The sequence below is a fragment of the Sapajus apella genome, unplaced genomic scaffold, assembly GCF_009761245.1.
Source record: "Sapajus apella isolate SASKATOON/1434 unplaced genomic scaffold, GSC_monkey_1.0 scaffold27, whole genome shotgun sequence".
Lineage (NCBI taxonomy): Eukaryota > Metazoa > Chordata > Mammalia > Primates > Cebidae > Sapajus > Sapajus apella.
Window position 1 is genome coordinate 20,022,813 of NW_022436967.1, and position 22,908 is coordinate 20,045,720.

Genomic DNA, 22,908 nt, shown 5'->3' on the forward strand with positions numbered 1-22,908 from the left:
CTACAAAAAAGTTCAAAAATTAGCCAAGCATGGTGGCATGCACCTGCAGTACCAGCTACTTGAGAGGCTGAGGTAGGAGGATTGCTTGAGCCCAGGGAGACCCTGTCTCAAGGCAGAAAGAAAAAAAAAAAAAAAATAGAAAGAAATACAAAGATTGAACAGCTGGTTTCAAGTTTAGAAAAATGTTTTGGTCACTGGTATTAGCCTGGAATTGATTGATCTTTTTGGTTTATAGCCATTTATTTCACTTGATCAGGTTGCTTAGGAATAAGTAAACCATGGACTTGGCCGTCAAACAGGCCCTAATTTTGTCATTGTGAGCTCAGAACAGGGTCTGGCCCAGAGAAGGGCAGAGGACTCTAGAGTCAGGACATTTGCTAATGTTGGCCCAACAGTTACTAGCTAGATAATTACCTAACCTCTATGTGCCTTGGTTTACTCATGACTATTGTAACAACAATATGTGGTTGTGAGGATTTTAATGATTAATGCATGCAGAGTACCTTACACAGTGCACAGTGCCCATGGACTCAACATCTTAGCAGTTGTCAATATCATTTCCATTGGATCTGAAAAGTCCACTGTTTATAGCTTGTCTGTCCCTAGAACTCAATTCTAATTACTTAGGACAGCTCAAGAATCTCATGACAGCTTTAAGAATCTGCTTTTCTGGTGATTCCTAGGGAAGTACTGACAGATTTTTCTCCCTCTCTTCTACTGTTCACTTGCTACAACTTGCATACTGGATTAAAGTAGAATTAGGGTTAAAAAATAAAAAAGTCAGGGAAAATTATAGTATTTCAGGCTCAGCCTTCCTGGTAACCATGCTGCCTTGCCCTCATGGGACATCCTTCTGTGAATGTAGTGCAATGCAAGGGTAAAGTGTGCCGTGATTGTGCAGGTGAATCACACCAGTCTGATGATGACAGAGGCCGTCAAAGAGCAAAAATGGCATATGACTGTTCTTTGTGGATTCTAGCATTTCATTTGTGTCATTTGTACTTAGTATACCAATAAAAGAAATATTTTAATTTTACTATATCTAAATTATCAAATAAAACCCGAAATATAAATGAGTTACTATGTTGATTTGAATTTAACATGTAAAATTTTTATTTTCAAAATACTGCTATTTTAAAGATAATGTTTTATAAAATTTAAAAATCGTACCAAGTTATTTGTTGTTTTGATTTGACTGAGGAAGAATAAACGTCTTAAACTTTCGAGCAGTACTAAAGTTATGTATATAGAGTTACTACTGGGTAGGATATTAAATAAAATCTGCAACCTAAATATCAATTTTTTTAATTGTAAGGAAAAATTTAATCAATCAATTTTAAGTGATGTATTCTGATGAAGAAACAGTGAATTAGAGGGAACAGGGACCCATCTTCCCAAATTGAAGCTAATATGTGTGAGTCTACTTGATTTTAGCAAAAGTTGAAGCAAGGAACAATAAAAATAAGAGAAGTAGTTGTTTTTTCTTCAATTTTATTTAATGTACAAAATGATGCTAGAATTTGGTGGAACTTTTATTTTTTCTATCTATGGGGTAGGTATTCAAAATTCAGATTTTGTTTCAATCAAATCATTAAAAATTTGGCATCTTATCTCCGCATACAAACTTCAGCATATATCTCATTTCTTGAGCAATTTGTTGCAAACTTGAAAATAGGGAATATTTGAAGTTGAACAGGGCACAGAAAACTGAGCCAACTCTACAGAGGATCAGGATTAAATTGAGGCTAAATTTTCATGTTTTATTAATCATCTGGTGGTAATTCTTCATAGACTTCTTTCTGCTGGAGAATCTGCCCTTCTCTGACATTCAGTGAAACAGTAAATTAAAATATGTAATTGACATTCAATAAATAAACAGTAAATTAAAATATATAATTGAATGTTTTTCAGTCCAGAGCCATGTTAAATAAAGGCAGTCAACATGAGGAATATTTATTTATGGTTCTTAATTTTAACTACATTATATTTATAGCAAAAAAAAGAGGATCGTTCCTTTTCACTCACTCATTTTTAGAATCTGAAAGCTGAGAGCTACAGAGGTTAAGTGGCTTACCTATAGGCACACACTAGGTTTCTACACGAGGACAGGAGGACCCAGCTTTGTACAACATGCTATGTGACTTTGAACAAAGTAATGAAATTGAATATTAAACCAATTTGTATGTTTAAGATGTTCCTTCATCTCTTTTTTCTCATTTATGCGAGAGTTTTGTTAGCCATTTAATACTATTTTATTTTTTAATTGATAATAATTGTGTTTAAAAACAGAATCTATTTAATACTCACCATATTTAAGTTGGTAAGAAGAAATAATTTATTTGTGAATTTCTGAAACCTAATCCCTGGGGTATATGTTAGGCACTGAATGTTAAGTAGGCACTTAGGGGTTGAAAGTAGTGGCTGAGGTTATACAGTCTCTCATTCTCTATTTCAAATCCTTAACCTTTGCTATGTTTAAAAAAATACTTGAAGCTGCTTGTGTTGAAACTCCTGTTTAAAATATATTTTGTCCTACCTGTATTTTCTATATTGTTTAAAAAAAAAAAGATTCACAGAATTGCATATTTTAAAAATATTAACAGTCATAAAAAAACAAAAAGTTGTACTCACTGAAGACCTGGAAAAATGCTGGTCTTAGTGTTGTCACAAATAAATTGTAGGACTTCAGGCAAGCAGTGGCCTCCCTCAGGCTGTGTTTCTAACCTCTCAATGGCAGTAGGGGGCAGAAGGCAAGACATGGGCCATAGGAAAACAGTTTCTGGTTTACAGATAGAGAAATTGAAATCAGAGTATACCATTTGGGAAAATTTAATTTTATTTAAAATTTGAAATTTATAAGAATTTGTAATGTGACTTTCAGGCAGGCTTTAATCTCATTTGGCAGACTAACCATACTAGGTACACTGTCCAGATAGTGGTCATTGTTTAATGCAGAACAAGAAAAAATAAACATCTAACAAGTTCAAGCTAAATCAAAGGTAAAGCATGATGTAACTTTTAGATTTTTCTTTTTCTTTGAGACAGGGTCTGGCTCTGTTGCCCAGGCTAGAGCGCAGTGGCGCGGTCTCGGCTCACTGTAGCCTTGACCTACTGGGCTCAAGTGATCCTCTCACCTCAACCACCCAAATAGTGCCACCACTCCTGGCTAATTATTTATTTATTTTTTTATTTTGTAGAGACAGGGTCTCACTATGCTGCCCAGGCTGGTCTTGAATTCCTGGGCTCAGGTTGTCCTCCCACTTCAGCTCCCCAAAGTGCTAGAATAATAAGCATGAGCCACTGCTCCTGGCTATATTGTTTTCTTGGTTTTCGTTCTGTTGATCATTAACTTTAGTATAGATAAGGCTGTGGTGGGCTTAGTTTCCGAAATTGATTTCCAGAACTGGTTTTATGCTCACATTAGAATTTTTTTTCTTTCTTGGCATGTTCAGCATGTGAGCATAAATACAAGATGATGCTGCATGAACGTATTGAGCTCACGTCAAGCTTAATTAAAGATTGAGTATATAATATCAGTCATTTTCCTAGGCCCACTAGACAGGCCTATTTAATTTTACAAGCTGTTAATATTGTTGTATGTCATTTGCTTGAGATGCTATGATATTAACATCCTGTTTTTCTCAGATTTTCAGGCCCTCCACCTGTCAACAATGCGGCATCCTCATATGCACCATACCAACCCTCTGCACAATCATCTTATCCAAATTCTATGTCCACTTCATCTGTCACCCAGATGGGCAGCCAGCTCAGTGCTATGCAAATTAACAGCTATGGTAATAGTTTTATTATTAGTGTTTATTGACTGCCTTGCGTCCTGGTTATTTTTAATGAGAGAGGTTTTCTTCATTTTTAAAATAGACATGACTAGGGCATACTGTATCGAAGTAGTATTTGGACATTTTAATATAAAGCATCTATATTATGTATTGCTATAGTTGTTTTCTTGATCATGCTGCCACTTATTTCAAGGTAATTGAAGGACCCTCAGAATACCTTCCATTCAATGATCAAACAGTGAAATAAAATATGCGGACTTAACAAATAAACATTAGAACAGTGAAATTATTTTAGGAAATAAAGTTTAACCTTGTATTGTTTATGATGGGGACTCAAAATCAGAAATATAGTACTCATTGTTTCACAGTACATTTTAATTATGTGTTTAGATCATGGAAAGAATGGAAGCTCAGATGTTGTGAGGCAGAAAAGAGAAGAACAGGAAAGGAAAGAGTCACAGTACTGAGATTTACATCAACAAAAATGCTGTATATCCTACGAGTCATAGAAATATCCACTGTAATGACAGCACAGTCAGCCATTTATCTAGATGAAGAATGTTTCCATGTTACTTAAAATTAGTTTTTTGAAGTATCATTAAAACCCCTCAGAATATTTTCTGTCTTTTACCAATTTTAAAAGGGAAAAGTCTCCAAAGAAGCAACCCAATTTCCCATGATCAAAGGAAGACATAATCTGGTTTTACAGCAGTTTCCAATATGATTGAAGAGCATGTTATTGGCCCTTCCCTCCTCTCTGGTTATTTCAACCTAATTCTGAAATTTGTTTGGTCAAGTCACACACAGGATGCAAATAATTTATTGAATGTATAATTTACCTGAGTAATACTTATTATGTAATGAAATTTTTATATAATTTTCTAGATTTTGTACCAGATACAGATGCTTTAATTATCGCATAAATTATGTAATTACACAACTGAGTTAAAATTTATTCTATGAATTCTCTCACTTAAATTAGAAGTACTGATTTTACCTTTCAAAAATTTCCAGGCCAGGCCTGGTGGCTCACACCTATAATCCCAGCACTTTGGGAAGCCAAGGGGGAAATATTGCTAGGTTCCTAGAGCCCAGGAGTTTGAGACCAGCCTGAGCAATATCATGACACCACTTCTCTATATTAAAAAATAAAAATAAAAAAAGGAAGAGAAAAGAAAAAAAGAACGTGGTGTAGTGGTGTGCTCTTGTAGTCTCAGTTACTTGGGAGGCTGAGGTGGAATGATCACTTTGTTCAGGATGTTAAGGTTACAGTGATCCATTATCTTGCCATTGCACTGCAGCCTCAGTGACAGAGCAAGACCCTATCTTAAAAAAATAATCCCATTGTATAAAATAGCATTTGTTCTATTTTCTGAATGAAGATTTCAATTTCTGGCAAAAAACCCAAATATGGATTTCTAAGGGTGTCCTCTAGCTTTATGTCAGAAAAGCAAGCATCTCTGTCATGTACTTTGCAGAAGTCAGAGAGTTGAGAAATGTGGTATTTAAGTAGGCTGATCTTCTTTCTCACACAGGTTCAGGCATGGCTCCTCCAAGCCAGGGACCCCCTGGCGCTCTGTCAGCCACATCATTCCAGACTCCTCCACGACCTCCACAGCCATCCATTTTGCAGCCTGGATCTCAGGTTCTTCCACCACCACCCGCCACACTCAATGGTCCTGGTGCTTCACCTTTGCCTCCACCAATGTACAGGCCAGATGGGCTCACTGGACCTCCTCCTTCAAATGCCCAGTACCAGTCCCCGCCTCTTCCAGGCCAGACCCTGAGCGCTGGATATCCTCCACAGCAGGGTAAGGCAGGCAGGGTTCAGGGGAAGGCTTTGGGTTACCCAGGGGAACCCTTAATTGAAAATCAACTTTGTTCCTATGTTACTAGGTCTCTGTCACTTACTTTTAAAAAACGGTAGTTTTTGAAGAGTGTGGCAAGAGCAAAGAAATGGGGAAACCACATTCATACTTGACAGCCTGCCTTTTTAAATAAGATGAAAAATACAACATGATTGACTGAACAGCATGATATTGTCAACAAATCTTACATGCCGGATTTGGGATGATAGTCATTTCTCTTTAAATTTTTTTCCAAGCAGCCAACTCTGGCCCCCAGATGGCAGGCACACAGCTCTCTTACCCAGGAGGCTTCCCTGGAGGTCCTGCACAGATGGCTGGTCCACCACAGCCCCAGAAGAAGCTGGATCCTGACTCTATCCCTAGCCCAGTAAGTGCTCTTCTCACTCTCACAGTCTCACTCACAGAGGAGCATTGTTCTCAGCACCTCTTCAGTTTGTTAGCATTTATCCTATTCATTATCATAGAAGTTAGGAGATACTCATCACATAGAGGGAAAGCTTCCCTTCCTTATATGTGTGTATGGGGGAAGGCATGCTCGGGTTATGGGCATACTAAAGGTCTCCATGAAAAAGCAGCCTATATAGATTTTTTTTTTTTTGGTGTCATATAAACTTGGCAGTGTCTATAATGTTTATATACATATTTTGGCAGTATCTATTGCTATCTAATGAGTAATTAACAGTAAGACTATATCCTATATAAGCATGCTATTTTAGATAAAGGATCCTTTTCAATAAGAGAAACCCATAGAGACTGAAGGTATATTTTGCATCTTGCACATTAAAAAATAAAATTGTTTTATGTAAAGTGAGAACTAAACTCTTCACTCAAGTGACTTCTTTGAAGGGTTACTCTTTAATAATTGTATTAGTCAGCTTTATAAGGTTATTCTGCATAGCAAACAATCCCCAACTTTGCTTACAACTGCAAAGATGCATTTGTCACTTAGTTTACATGTAGGCTGCAGCGGCTGCAGATTAGCTTTGGGCTCTGCTTCATCCTTATTCCAGAATCTAGAGTGAAGAGGCACCTACTACTGAGGACATGCTATTTTTTGGCAGAGGGAAGAAAGAAAGAGAGCTGGCCAAAACATGCAACAGCTCTTAAAGCTTCCACTCATGTGCCCTTGGCTGAAGCAAGTCATAAAACAAAGCTCAATGTCAGTGGGGCAGGGAAGCTGCCAATCTTGTGGCACTGGAATATAAAATCCTTTCAGAATAATAATGAAATTGGCTACAGTTAATTTTGGGTCTTTGAATAGGTTCTATAAATATAAGCAGAAGAAGTTAGAAATAAACTAAGGAGCACGGAAAGCTACCATATTAGCTCAGTAGCTTAGCACTACTATATCTTAATACTCATGAGTCAGTGGATTCCCTGAGCAGTTTTGGTAATTTGGGCCAGGCTCACCTGGTTTGGGCTGGGCTTGCTCATGCATCTGGGGTCAGCTGGAGGCTTGGCTGGGGTATGGATGGTTTAGGATAATGTATTAGTTTCCTGTGGCTGCTGTAACAAATTACCACAAATTAGGTGACTTAAAACAACAGAAATTTATTCTCTCACAGTTCTGGAGGCCAAAAGTCCAAAATCAAAGTGTTGGCAAGTGCTATGGTTTGAATATTTGTCTTCTCCAAAACGCATGTTGAAACTTAATCTTCAGTGTGGCAGTATTCAGAGATGATTGGGTCATGAGGGTCCTGCCCTGGTGAATAGATTAATCCATTCATGGATTAGTGGGTTAATGGATTAATGGGTTATCATGGGAGTGGAACTGGTGGCCTTATAATAAGAGGAAGAGATACCTGAGCTGGCACGCTCAGCCCCCTCGCCATGTCATGCTGTGACGCTTTGGGATTCTGTAGAGCCTCCACCTGGAAAAAGGCTTTCACCAGATGTGGCCCATCAACCTGGGACTTCTTAGCCTCCGTAACTATAAGAAATAAATGTCTTTTCTTTACAAATGACTATTCCAGATGTTCTGTTATAAGCAATGAAAAACACACTAAGCAGGGCTGTGCTGCCTCTGAAGGCTGTGGAGGAGAATCTTTTCCTAGGCTTTTTCAGCTTCTGGTGGCTCCAGGTTTTCCTTGGCTTGTGACCATGTGACTCCAGTCTCTGCTTTTGTGGTCACATTGCATCCTCCTCCTCTTTGTGTCTTCTTCTCTGAGTGTCTATTTCAAAATTGCTCTGCTTCTTTCCTTATACATGTGATTCCATGCAGGGCCAGGATAAGCTTCTTCTCTCAAGATCCTTAATGTCATAAAATTCTTTTGCCATATGAGGTGATGAAATGGGAAAGGTTCCCTTGTGCCCCTCGCAGGGCATGCAGTGAGAGTGTGGCTGACTTCTTCAGTGCCCTGCTGCTCAAACCTCTAGGGGACCATACAGACAGGCAGGCTGTGGGGCTCTGGCTCCCATGACAGTGTCTAGGGGTGAATGTTTACAGCTCCTGAAGCCCCGGTGGACGTGTGTTACAGGGTGCTCTTTTAGTTTGCTGTCTGTAGGCGACTTGTGTTAACCAGCTCAATTAGACCCCTTCCTTATCACAAGGACAGAGGGATTTCTGTATCCCAGGTTTTTGCCTTGATGTACTGGAAGAATTGGATCACATGTGGGCTTGGAGAATGAGTCCGAGGTTTTATTCAGTAGAAGCAGCGCTCAGCAGATGGGGGAGCCAGAGGGAGACGGTTTTCCCCTGGAGTCCCGCCACTCAGTGGCCCAGGCTCTCCTCTGACTGCCCTGACCAAACTCTGCCTTGGCCCGTCCATGGATGGCCTGCCAGTGTGCTGGTGTCTGTCAGTGTGCTCTTCTACTGGCGTGCTCCCTCAACATCCTCTTCCCATCCAACCACTTGTATCTTTATCCACTGATGTGCTCCCCTGCACATCTGGCTGCCTGTGTGCCTGCACATTAGGGATTTGGGTTTTTATAAGCCCAGGATGAGGGTGTGATGGGCCAGGGTGGTCTTGAAAAATGCAACATTTGGGGGAAAATAGGAGTGCCTGTCCTCACCTAGGTCCATGGGTATAGAGCCCTAGACAGGGAACTGCTTTTCTCTACCCAGCACTTCCCTGCCTGCCTTCTGTATCAGTAATATTCACAGATTTCAGAGATTAGGACATGGACATATCTTGCTGAGGGCCACTGCTCTGCCCATCATAGTGTCATTTGTGTATCTTGTGTTTGGTATTCATCTGTTGATGGGGGATGACCAGGCCATGTTGTCAAGCAGAGTACACTGGGTTTGTTCATGGGGTGGCAGACATCCAAGAGGGAAGGTAGGAGTGAGCATGGCGTTTTGAACCTTAGGCTTGGAACTGGCACATCACTACTTCCGCTACATTGTCTCGGCCAAAGCAAGTCACAAGACTGCCTCAGATTCAAGGAGTAAGAAAATGGACTTTGCCTCTTGATAGGAGGAGGGGGAAGGCAAGGTTGAAAAGAGAATTGATACAGGGAAGTGTAGATAATGTTGGCTATTTTTGTAATCTGTCACTTTATATTTATTTGAATTCGAAGTTGAAGATTTGTAATACTACCTACTGCTATAACATGTTAGAAATTAAATTTTGACGATTCTTATTGTCTTTATTGATAATCATATTGCCAGTCATTGCTTTTATGGTTTAAAAGAGGGAGGGAGATTTATTTTAATTAATGGTTTTACTTGGTTACGGGAACAGAATAGGACAGTTAGGACAGCAGGCTGGAGACCTAGGGAGGAGCTGATATTGCAGCTCTAGTTTAAAGGCATCTGGAGGCAGACTTTTCCTCTTTCTCAGAGAACCTGCCTTTTTCTCCTAAGGCTGTCAGCTGATTAGTTGAGTCCCACCCACATTATGGAAGGTAATCTGCTTTACTCAAAGTCTGCCTGTTTAAATGTTAATTAGATCTTAAAAATACTTTAACAGCACCTTCACAGCACCATCTAGACTGAGACTGGTGTTTGTCCTAAAAATGGCCCAGCCAAGTTGACACATGAAATTAACTATCACATCCCCTTTCTCTTGCATCATCTACACTTCTTTGAAAATGAACTTGATTTTTTCTCTGTCTCGATCACTCTCGTCATAATATAAATATCCTATGATGCCTCCCATCATTAATAGAAGAAGCTTTCCTTGGCCTCTCCCCAAACCTGGATTCAGTTTCCTCCCATCTCTTGGCTTGCTTTTATAGCAAGAAATCTCCCAAAGAGTTGCCTATATCCGCTGTTTTCAGTTCATCTCCTCCCACTCTCTCCTGATCCTATTCCAGCTTAGATTTTATCACCACAACCCCAAAATACTGTGCTAGTCCAGTTACCAATGACTTCCTGTTACCAAATCTAATGGTCTATTCTCAGCTTTCATGTGACTTGACATCAGCAGCAATTTGACACATCTGTTTACTCCATTCTCCTTGAAACAAAACTTTTACATTTGGCTTGTGGGATTCCACCCATTTGGTTACATCTCTGCCTACCCCACTGGAGGCCCTGTCTCCTTTGTTGATATCTCCCCATCTCTCTATCACCTAGTGTTAGAAGTGTTATAAGACTTAGTCTTTGGACCTGTCCCTTTCTCCATTGACATTTACTCTCTGGATCAACACTTCTCAAAATGTGCTCCCAGGACAGCACCATCAACATCAGCTGGGAGCTTATTAAAAATTCATGTTCTCAAGCCTCAGCCCAAAGCTAAGGAATCAGAATCTCTTAAGGGTAAGACCCTGGAATCTGTATTTCAACAAGCTCTTCAGATGATTCTTAGGCACACTGAAGTATGCAAAGCACCACTCTAGGTAATCCCATTCATTCTCATGGCTTTGAATGAGAATGCAGATATTCCTAGTAAAGACCTTTTTCCTGAAATCCAGATCCAATTCCATTCTTCTAGCTCCTCAGGCCAAAAACCTAGGAGTCATCTCTGATTCTTCCTTTCTTGCACATCTCACATTTAGTTCTTTTGCTAATTCTCTTGGTCCTACCTTGTCTATTCATCCTGTTCTAAGCCTCTACTATCTACCTACCTACGTTCTTCTAAGAGCCTCCTAATTGGTCTCCCTACCCTTTTAGTCTACACAGAGTAGCCAGAGTCATCCATTTGAATTCTAAGTCACATCATGTCATGGCTTAGAAAGTCAATACTCTAGTTAAAAACCAAAGTTCTTACAATAGTCTGCAGGACCCTACATTATTTGCCACCCCTGGCTCCCCTACACCTGCACGCGTGCGCGCGCGCACGCACGCACGCACGCACACACACACACACACACACCCACCCACCCACCCCTACTGCTGACTTGGTCTTTTACCACTCTTCCCCACACCCTTTGACTCAACAACACCTGCCTTCTATGCCCCTGCCTCAAGGTCTTTGCACTTGATATTTATTCTGCTTAGATGCTTTTCCCCTAAGTGTATGCAGGGCACAGCTCATGTCCTCATTTCCTTAATGTCCTCATTGGTCATCCTCAGTCTCCCTAGCACCCCATCCATTTCACTGCATATCCACAGCACTGATTACTGCCTGATGTCGGGTGTGTTATTTGTACATTTGTTTACTTATTACCTGTCTTCCACACTAGAATGTCCACTCCATGAGGGCAAGGATTTGGTTTTGTTCACTGCTGTGTTTGTAACACTTAGAACAGAACTGATACATAGTATATATGTCCATGTATTCCTTGAATGAATGGGCAACAAAAGCAAGAAGGAGTAGATGCTGTGACTCATCCAGGACCCTTATAATACATATAGACAAATCAGTCCAGTGTTTGTTTTTATTTTAAAAGTAATTAAATAGATTAAAATTATTTTAAAAGTAATTAAAGATATCAGATGGAACCTGTTTATGCTCCTATTACCAAAGTAACATGCTTTTGTTAACAAAATTTTTCCTTCTGGAAAGAAAGATGTAAAGTCACATTTACTGAGCTTCTGCTATACTTCAGTCCTGAGCCAGGACTTATTACATTTTTGGGTGATAGTTTCAGACAAATTTTAAAAGTAAGGAAACTTATCATCATCAAAACTCTTTCTCCCTCCCTTCCTGTGTCCGTAAGAGGATTATTCCAAAGTTGGGTACTTTCTACTCCACTTTATCTTACCTCTCCAAAATTCACAATTCTGCTAAGTAGCCTTTTTTGTCTGGCACACACATCCTCTTGTTTTTCCCTTATTCTCGCTCATTTATCTCAAGAGAATCACTTCCTTTTTTTTCTCTTTTCCAATTCTGCTTTATGAACCCAGAATGCTCCATTCATAGCTGATAAGTAAAATCGTAATTCTAGCAGCGCATCTTCTGAAGGGAAAATAAATCTATGCCTTTTGAAGTAGTTTTGGTATTATCAAAATCACTGTCATTAAATCTAAACCCTTCAAGTACCGAGTCACAGTCAAAATTGCTGTTGAAGCTTGTTTATTTTCTCTCTAAGCCTGCTTTTCAAGAATATGCACTTGAGGTAAATAAAATAGGTGTACAATTTTTTTTAGCAATTATCAGAAATACTTTAATATCTCCTAGTCTTTATAGTATTTCATCCAAGATCTGAATTAATTTAGAAATATAATTACTACTGATAACACTGTTTCTTTGGAAGCAGGGTTTTGTAAATTGTAAATGGATGATTTAAAAATTAACTTTTTGGAAATATAGTTGATTAAAGGCTATGTTCAATATGTTCAATATGCACACTAATACATATTCATGGCTTTTACCTCACTTTCATATTTGACTCTTTGTTGGTTGAAATGATTGTAATAAATATTGAAAAATATAAAAATGACTCTAGGCCAGGTGCAATGGCTCACGCCTATAATCCCAACACTTTTGGTGGCTAAGGTAGAAGGAAAGCTTGAGCCCAAGAATTTGAGACAAGCCTGGACAACAAAATTAGACCCTATCTACAAAAAATTTAAAAAATTAACTCAGCATAGTAGTGCACACCTGTAATCCCAGCTATTCAGGAGGCTGTGACAAGAGAATGGTTTGTGCCCAGGAGTTTGAGGCTGCAGTGAGCCCTCTTCACGCCACTGTACTTTAGCCTGGGCATCAGAGCAAGACCTTGTCTCAAAAATATAAAAAATAAAAAACAACTCTGATTTTAATGAATCCGATTAACCTTGTGGTCAAAATACAGAATATAATTATAGTGTTAAAGTTTCTCTGCTTCTAGTCTCCGCTCATGGTAGCTTTAGTCTTATCTGTGTCTGACAGCTGGAGCCATTTTATATTTTAATCTAATAACAATTCATATCCTAAGAAATTAGGAGGGAAGACCTGTAGACTTAAAGGCAGGCTAAATCTGTCATCAACATTTCATAAAACCAATGTTGTCAATACCAGCTGGGGGCTGGATTGGATGGAATGGGAGGGAAGATTAGAGAAAGCAACCTTTCAGAGTTTGGTAGAAGGCAGTTTTCATATTGCTAATGGTTTTAGGAATATTAAAAACTGCATCCTTAGGTGCAGTTTGGACCTACTATTCCAGTCTGGACACACTTCCTGTTTCTCCATTTTTTTTTCCTCTTATTACATCCCCTCCATGTTTTTTCTTTTTATTCCTTCTTGTTTTGCCTATGAAGAAAGAAATAAGGGAAAGGAGAAGATAAAGAGGAAAAGATAATTATTAGGATTTTTTCTTGTTCTCTTTTTACTCCATATTACTAGATTTTGCTCATAATTTTCATCCCTAAATAGAACAGAGAGACATTTTGTATCTCTTATATTCTTCATCAGTAACAATTGTTTTTAGTAGAGAAATAGCAGATGTTTCCACATTAGATGACAGAACATAAGAAACTTTTGCTCCTGTTGACTTCTCAACAGTGGGCAAAAACCACATGGGATTGCTTTACTGTTTGTGTCTTATATCTCAAGGAGCCAGAGATTCAGTTGGAGAAATTTGAAAAGCAAATTGAAGATCAAAAGGCATTTGAGGAGAAAGTTAAGGTTTTTATAGGTTGTATATTATAAATCATCTCTTCTGAGATAATTTTTAGCCTTTTGAAAGTTTCTTTTACTTAAAAAAGTGTTCATTTATTTATTTTGAGATAGGACCTTGCTCTGTCGCCCAGGCTAGAATGCCCTGGCATGATCAAAGCTTATTCCAGCCTTGAACTCCTGAGCATAAGCAATCCTCCTACCTCATGGATAATTTTTTAAACCTTTTTAGTAAAGATGAGGCCTCACTCTGTTGCCCAGGCTGTTCTTGAACTCCTGAGCTCAAGTGGTCCTCCCACCTTGGCCCTCCACAGTGCTGGGATTACAGGTGTGAGCCATTGTGCTAAGCCAGTATTTCCTTTAAATATTTGTTTTCAATTTCTTATCATATTTTTTTTAAAGAAAATGCTGGCCAGGTGTAGTGGCTCACAACTTTGACACCAACATTTTGAGAGGCCAAGGCAGCAGGATTGCTTGAGCCCCGGAGTTTGAGACCAGCATAGGTAACATAGGGCGAGGAGATCCTGTCTCTACAAAAAAATGAAGAAAAGAAATTAGCCAGTTGTGGTAGCACCCACCTGTGGTCTCAGCTACTTGGAATGGCTTGAGTCAGGGAGGTCAAGGCTGCAGTGAGCGGTGATTGCATCACAGCACTCCAGCCTTGGTGACAGAGTGAGAGCACATCTCAAAAAATGAAAAAACAGAAAAGAAAATGCTTACCTATGTTCCTAATAAACAAATTAGATAGAAAAATAAAGTTCTCTGAAGGGTCACGTTGTCAGGTCTGAAGCTTAAAAAATTACAGAATAGAATTGGAAACTACTTTTCTAAAGTTGTAACCATTTTAACTGAAGACACGGTAGGTTTTTCCATGACAAGTTGATCTGAAATGAACTGAAAGGATTTAGAAAATGCCAGTTTGTGTGAATGTGTGAGACTGTGTGTGTGTGTGTGTGTGTGTGTGTGTGTGTGTGTGTGTGTCTGTGCATGTGAATATTGAGAGGGAGGGGAAAGGGAGGGAGGAGAGAGCAAGGGTACTCTCTAAATGGAATGTTGGGAAGAGTCTGAACCTACTTTAACTGGCTCTTGATGTCTTATTTATCAGATTCAGGTGATTGAGAATGATAGAGCCAGCAGAGGAGGACAAGTTTATGCCACCAACACCAGAGGCCAGATCCCTCCCCTGGTCACTACAGATTGTATAATACAAGACCAAGGTATTTGTTTTCAATTATGCCATTTATTAAGGTTTTAAAATTTCTCACCATTCTTAAAGCAAATACACTGACACCCTTCAATAATGCTCTTAATGATGGAAAACCCCATTATAGCAGATAATGAACCAGTTCTCCATGAATCCCTCAAGTACGAAGAGAGTGCTGTCAACTAAATTTTATTCTCTGAGTATAGAAGTCTAGAGAGTTTCTAGTGAGATACAGAGCAATATATCTGCTTAATACAATTATTTATTTTAGTTTATGGGTTTCAATTGGTTTATACCCTACTTTGGTTTAATTTATTCACTATGTTGGAAAGCTGGCACAAGCAGAGCAGTAAGGGATTAGACTCTTTGAAATGTCAGCAGACCTGGTTCTTGCCCTAACAACATTTTCTAAGCAGATCTTTTAACATTTTGGGTTCTGTTTTCCCACTTTTAAACTGGGAAGAGGAGAAGCTGAGCTGCATCTCTACTGACTGTTCATACCTTTCAGCATAAGAATATATTACCCTATTGTTTATGGCAAGTTAAAAATATAGCCTGATGAAATCTGAAGTCTGAGATTCTGAATATACCATTTTAATGAATCATGTACTTTATCCTAGAAACATAAAATCAGCATACAAACAAGCATTTTGTCTCATCTCAGAGTTGTTGAGTTAGCCAAATTCTAGTTGAGGATCATCTCTCTATCTTTCGTGCCGCCTTCAGAGCTAACCTTATACAGCAGGCAGCACAGTGAGATAGAAAGAGATTTTGATTGGGAGAACTCAGACTCTCTTCCTCACTGCTCAAGTGAACTTTGTCTGTCTCACCTGTCTTTCAACCTCAGCATCACCCTCAGTAATATGTGGAGACTAAGACTGGACCTGCAGAACTAATGTAAGAATTAGAGGTGACTGTGTGTGTGAGTCTTTATGTGTCATACACATACACGTAAGTATGCTTATACGTGTGTAGAGGGCTCAATACACAGAAAGGTTTCATGTAAATTATAGGTGTTGTAGATATTAATATTAAAACAATTCAGATCACTTCATTTATTATTCCAAAAATTGTTTGTGCTCCTGGCCTTTTGGTAAGATCTAGTGTCAAAATAATTTGTTTCTTCCTCGTTACCTACAGAATCCATTCCAACTAGTTAGATGAGTTTATATTTGTAAAGCATTTAGGGTTTGGTAGATAATAGATTGAGCTACATGAAATTGTTGATTTTTTTTCTATCATTGTGACCTATACAAGTGGCAATTTCATTTCAACCTAATGATAAGTGTTACATAAGTGTTTTAATACCTATTTTATTTAATATTTAAAATAAATATAAAATTTGGGGCTTTTTTTCAACCTAAAGAATATTCCTGATCAGCGTCATCTCCCACCTGTTTCTTCCTCTACAACTGCCTTAATAAACCAAACTCATCCTCTTTCTCCTCATGTCTCTGATTCTTGTGTGTACTGTTTTCTCTGCAACAGCCTAAGGATGGTTTTTTGTTCACCACTGTATCCTTAGAAATTCACCTGGTATCTAGAACAAACTAGTTGACCAATAAAAATGTATTGAACACATGTACTTGAAATATAAGACTCTCAGCCCTTTACTTGGGAAACATTTAGTTCTTCCAAACTCAATTTAAATTTTCTCTTTGAAGTCTTCTCCAGTGTCTTTTCCCAGAGTGCTTCATTTATATATCGCCCCATCACATTATATTTTACTGTGGAGATAGGTCTCCCCCACAAATCTTTGAGCTATCTGGGATCAGAATTCCACTTGTTCAGAACTTCACTCATTCATGGCATACATCCAGAAAGTGTTTATGCAGTACCTATTATGTGCCAGGCCTCTATGCTAAACCTGAAATGAATAATATAATAAAAAATAGACAAATTAACATTATTATTATAACTAATAATTGCAAGTACTTAGTATGTATCCAGACAATTTTCTAACCACTTTATATGGAATAATTCATCTAATCCCCCCTATAATGTTATGAGATAGGCATTAATATCATTCTCATATTACAGAGTGGAAAACTGAGGCACAGAATGCTTAGGTAATTTACCTAAGAGATGTAGCTAGTAGGAAGCAAAGCTAGAATTTGAACTTGAGCATTCTGATGCAAGTGCCTTTGTTCTTAACTTCACTGCATCTATTCAGAAATAAAAGACATGGCTCTTTTTTTTAAATGGGTGAGCAATCTGGCAGGGAAAAAGAGAAAACTAAATATTAATACAGTGAGATGAATGTTATAATAGAAGGATAAAAAGCATGTCACCATGGGAACTTAAATGTGAGGTCACCAACCAGATAACTGACCCAGCCTGTCTTTGCTCTAGTTGGAGACGCCCGAACTGTGTCTTTAGTGAGCAAGTGTAACCCACAAAACTAGGGAGGTGGGGGAGGGGAGGGGAGGGTTGCCAGGCAGAGGAGGTGAATGTGCTAAAGTATGGTAGTGGGAGAGAGCATAGTCTGTGTCAGGTAACAGAATCTGCATAGTTTTTTGTTTTTTGAGGGACTTGTGCATAGTTTTAAAATTACGGTTAAATCTGTGTGTGTGTGTGTGTGTGTGTGTGTGTGTGTGTGTGTATGTATATATATAAATAACATAAAATGTATTATTTTAATCGTACTTAAGTGTACAATTCAGTGGCCTTAATTATATTCACAATGTTGTACAACCAAATCCTTCTTGTTACCTGTTTCTAGAACTTTAAAAAAAATAATGTCACACTGAAACTCTGTATCCATTAAACAATAACTCCCCATTCTTCCACCCCACCTGGCCCCTGTTAGCCTCTAATTCTACTTTCTGTCTCTATGAGTTTACTCTAGGCACCTCATTTGAGTGGAATCATACAATATTTGTCCTTTTGTGTCTGGTTTATTTTACTTAGCATAATATTTTCAGGATTCATCTACCTTGTAGCATATATCAGAATTTCATTCCTTTTTAAGGCTGTGTGACATTCCATTTTTTTATACATACCACATTTTGTTTTCCATTCACCTGTTGAAGGACATTTGGGTTGTTTCTACCTTTGGGCTATTGTGAGTAATGCTGCTGTGAATATTTATGTACAAGTATCTATGTGAGCCCCTGCTTTCACTTCTTTGGCTTATATACTGTACCTAGAAGTGAAATTGCTGGATCGTATAGTATGGAAAGAGTATGAAGGAAGGAGTGGGTGAGCAGGCAGGACTAGTAAGGCGGCAGGGTCTGATTCATCATTATTTCTCCTTAGCCTGCAGCCAAGCCCTGGCAAGATGTGAGAGCAGGCCTGGTATGGAGGCCTGGTGTGGAGCAGGCCTGGTATCCTTTTGCTCTGAAGCCCCTTTGTCTGGCCTGACTTATTTGATAATAGTAATACACTTTTTAGGATGTAGCCCAAGGTTCTCAGACGTGTATATAAATTCACAGACTAAGTAGAATATAGAGCTGGAAGAAATCTTGAACTTTATTTGCTCAGCTCTCTCACTTTACAGATGTAAGGGTAAGACCCAGGGAGGTTAAGTGGCTTGCCCAAGGCCATACAGCTGGTTAGGATCAGAGCCAATAAAGATAAAATAGTCTTAAACTTTAAAATATTATTCCTTTGCCTTTGGCTACAGGATCTTATTTTAAGATTCTACTTGTCCTTTGGTTCCCATTCTTTAAGAACCTGTTCAAGCACTTCATCCTTTGTGTAGTCAATTCTGGTCTTAGGGACAGAGTCGTCTCCTTTGTTCTGTTTCTTAACCTATTTGCTCTTCTGTGATTTTTACCACGCTATGTTGCAATGAGCTATTTTTACTATCACTCTTTCCAACTAGATTGTGAAGCCAGAGACTTCACTCTATTCTGTTTCTAAGCCCTTGCATGGAACTTAGCTTAGTAAATGTTTATGGAATGAATTTATTGAATGTTTTCAGTCAAATTATCCCATAATGCTCTTTACTAAGCATCTCAAAAAGCTTCAAATTTTAGTTCCTAAGGTTGCTAAATTATCCACTGTAGCCAGACCTTTTATGCCCCACTGTCGTATACCTGTTTGTAAAAATAAATTCTCAGTTGCTTTTTCAAATTTTTTTCTTTGTGCACGTTATCTTCCTGAACAAAGCATTTGTTTAGTCATATTTGGAGCTCATTCATTTATGCATATTTCACTGTCAAAAAATAAACCCTTTAAAGATAACAAATATCCAATTTCAATATTTATTGGTAATTTTAACGAGTAAAATTGAGTTCAATGGAAAATTAAAATAAACTTTAAAATATTGCTTAAATTATTAGTTCACATTCTCTGTAGCATTGTGTAATGATAATGGGGAAAGTGTTGTCTAAATATGAAACAAACACTAATAAGCATTTAAGCATATTTACGTATATTAATATTATCTAATCATTTTCTTTTATTCCTGCTGCCAAAAATCTGGTTTCATCCTCTATTATGGCTCACTTGAGCTCTTAAAGCAATGGACCAGCTTACCTGTCTCTATTCTTTTTCTGTTCCTAGAAGCTATCTAACTTTGGGCAAATTGATTTTTTTCAATTATTTATTTGATATTTTACCCTTGGTAAAAAAAGTTTTTTGTTTTTGTTTTTTTTTCTTACTCTTGCTAAAGAAATGTCACCGTTGCCCATGGGCAGGCAGGGTTCGTCTCAACTCCTCATCCAGCATTGTCAGCCTTGACAACCTGGACTCAATTTTTCTGGGATGTTGTAGAAAATTATAATCGGTTCTAATCCTACTTTTGCCACTTACTAACTCTTTAACCATTGACAAATCACTTAATCTCCTAGTGTCTCAGTTTCCTCCTCATTAAAGTAGATTATAAATATATTAATCTATAGAGTTATTTTGGGGCTAAATGAGTTTACATGTAAGCCTTAGAATGATGTCTAACACATTGGCTGCTGTTATTATTATTATTATCCTTGTTGTTAGTACTATGTCTTGCCCTTCTCACATGCTCTGCAGAGGAGCCCAAGGACTGGGTTCAGCCTGCAGTCATGTTAATTTGCCCTACACAGTCATTTATTTTGTTTCTATTCGAATTAACTGTCATTATTTAAAAATCAGAATATGTTGTATAAAAGTCCAGATTTCTAGTTTGTCCTAAAAACTGTGAAATCTGGCACTACTAGCTTGGAAATGAGCAGAATAAAAGCATTCTTAAGTTCAACCTTCCGTTCATTTCAGGCCTGCATTTGTGTAATAAAACATGGCCAGAGAAAGTCTCACAACCCCACTACAATCTGTTTAAACTCAGGACCATAAACTTCTCAACACACTGTATTCCCCGGTCTTTTCACTTTTCCACTCTCCTTAGTGACTATTTTACACTTTTTCAAACCTGCAGCACCTTCTCTCACATCTTTCTTTTAGCTGCTTTACATCCTCCTTTTAGGAGGAAAAACTTCCATACCCCCCACCACCACATGGACCCCCTGCCTGAGCACATCCTCCCACTGTGGTGGCCTGCATTTGGCTCTCAGTGAGCAATCTGTGTTCTGGTCCAAAGCCAGCCTCTCTCCCTGTGCACTACTCAAGTATATTCCCACAATAAGTCTCCACTCTTCTTCTTAAATCACCAATATTTTTCTTTCTACAGAATGATTTCCATCTTTTTAAAAAACTCTTCTCCTACCTTAAAATATAAAAATGTTTTCTTGATCCACTTCCCTTACCAGCTAGCACTCTTCTCTTTCCGCCCTTCTACAGCAAAATTTTAAAGGACTGTTGCCAATTCTTCTCCTTCTGTTATCTCTTAAACTCACTCTGAGCAGATTTTCCCCCAGCATTCCACCAAAACTGTCACTTTAGCATCTCCAGCAGCACCATCTGGCATAGATGATCATGCCTCCGCATGATATACGTCCTAGGCTCCTCGTTTCATCCTTCTCAGTCCTCTGGCGGCTTTCTTCTCCTCCTCAAACCTCCTTCTTTTGGAGGACCCCAGGGCATAGTACTTGATCATCTTCTCTTCTTTGGCCATAATTATTCCCTTGGTGGTTTTAACTTGGTTTCATGGCTTCAAATACCATCTATATGGTAAGAATTCCCAAATGTGTATCTCCAGCCCAGACTTCAGCCCAGTCTCCAGATGCACATATCTAATTGTCTACTCAGCATTGCTGTTTCACTGTATAATAGATTTCCCAAATTGGACATGTCCCAGACTAGATTCCTGTCTCCACCTGCACACCCGTTAAAACATCCCTTCCCTTCTTGCAGCCTTTCCTTTGTCAGTTGATGGCAATTTTATGCTTCTAGTTTCTCAGGCCAGTAACCTTGGAGTCATTCTTCACCATCACGCTCTCTCATACCTCATATCTTCACACCTTATACATCATGCTCTTTAACAAGTCACTGTACCTTCGAAATATATCTAGAATGTAGCCACATCTCAACAGCTCTACTGCTGTTGGGCTGGTACTCCAGCAGTGTTCACATGGTCTCCCTGGTTCTACTCTTTGCCACTGAAATCCATTCTGAAAATGCAGGCAGAGGAACCTATGTCACATCATGACACTCCTCTGCTCTGAAGCCATCAGTGGCTCCCCATTTCGTTGGGAGAAATGTCGGAGGGCTTAAAATGGTCTCAAGAGTCTACCTCATCTGGCCTGTAGCTTTGCTGAACTCCTCACCAGCCTCGGCCCCCCACAGTGCCTCCGTTCCAGCTCCATGGGCCTCCTGCTGTCCCTCTACTCCAGGGGCGTCCTTCCCCAGATACCCGCTTGAGTAAATCGCTTGCCTCCTGTGACTCTTTGCTCGGATGTTAACTTTTAAATAAGACCTACCTTGTAAGTATTTAAAATTGTAATCTGCCTCCCACCTCCTGGTACCGTTCACTAGATATGCTTTTTCACAGCATTTATCACCTTCTAATATCCTATATAATTTACTTTTATTAGGTGTAATATTCATTATCTGTTGTCATCTGCAAGAATAAGCTCTTCAAGCACCTAGGACGGAGGCTGAAATGTTGTAGACACTCAGTGAACATTTGATGATTACATTCTTTTAGTCATAATTTCATTTCAAAATTTATTTTAGATAAGATATTCTAGTGTTAAATTATTCTTTATGTCTTAGATGTCGTTTTAACACTCGTGTATGTCATGAAGTAAGGATATTTGGTCAGGGAGCCTAACATCTATCAAAAATAGATTAGGGTGTTTTTGAAAATAATATTTCTGTTACAAGTAGAATTTTCATTTCTAAATGCAATTTCCAAATTTAGAGAAAAAACAGACAAATGGCATCATATTTGACAAAGTATCACTTGGTAATATGAAATGATGTACAAATGCTTACCTTTCCCATAAGCAGATAGAAGAAGATGAAGAAGAAATGATTGCGATTCGAAAATTTTGTTCTTTCATATTTATGTGCCTCATTGTTTTATTTTTTCCATTGAATCTAAATACTTCTCAAATCTATAGTAAGGCTATATTAAGGCTCTGCTTATGGAAAATAATAATAACTAAGATACTTCTTTTATGTCTTTGCAGTAGGATTCAGAGTATTTTTATTTTGTAAGAAATTATAGTGTTCCTAGAAATAGATTGTAGAATTGTACAATACTACTTTTAAAAAAAATCATGAAGAGAGTTTTACAAATCAGAAATAATGCAATGTATTATCTAGAAGTACCTTTTTAAATATTTGAATATCTTAGGGAAGGTTTTTTCCTAAACAAGTTTTAAGTGTATCCTTTTGAATGTTTCAGGAAATGCCAGTCCTCGATTCATCCGTTGCACAACATACTGTTTTCCATGCACGTCAGATATGGCAAAGCAAGCTCAGATTCCATTAGCTGCTGTCATCAAACCGTTTGCCACCATTCCTTCAAATGAGGTAAGAATGATATGTAATAGCAATTCAATAATTTATCAATTCCAAAATTACTCTTTTCTAACAATTTTCTTATACATTACTCAAACTGGAATATATTTATATAATGTAAAAACATCTAGTCATTGAATTCATCAGGAAAACAAATAATAGAATAAGCTATGGGTTTTGGCATCCCGTCCACCAGATACAGTTGGACTAAGTCACTTTTTGGCTTATTGTAGTAATGCACATACACAGAAAATATAGAATGTCACACG

General features: G+C 38.3%; 1 protein-coding gene across 5 annotated transcripts in view; it reads left to right on the top strand.

Moving 5' to 3' along the window:
* Nucleotides 1–22,908, top strand: part of SEC24D (SEC24 homolog D, COPII coat complex component) — a 101,802-nt gene that overhangs the window by 10,247 nt on the left and 68,647 nt on the right. For 3 of the 5 annotated variants that reach the window (XM_032292452.1, XM_032292455.1, XM_032292451.1), the window contains 5 exons: nucleotides 3,646–3,794; nucleotides 5,333–5,608; nucleotides 5,902–6,032; nucleotides 14,696–14,807; nucleotides 22,524–22,651. In XM_032292452.1, coding sequence (XP_032148343.1) covers nucleotides 3,646–3,794; nucleotides 5,333–5,608; nucleotides 5,902–6,032; nucleotides 14,696–14,807; nucleotides 22,524–22,651 — 796 coding nt within the window. The remainder of the gene's footprint in view (nucleotides 1–3,645; nucleotides 3,795–5,332; nucleotides 5,609–5,901; nucleotides 6,033–14,695; nucleotides 14,808–22,523; nucleotides 22,652–22,908) is intronic. The other 2 variants (XM_032292453.1, XM_032292454.1) reach the window with 1 other exon arrangement.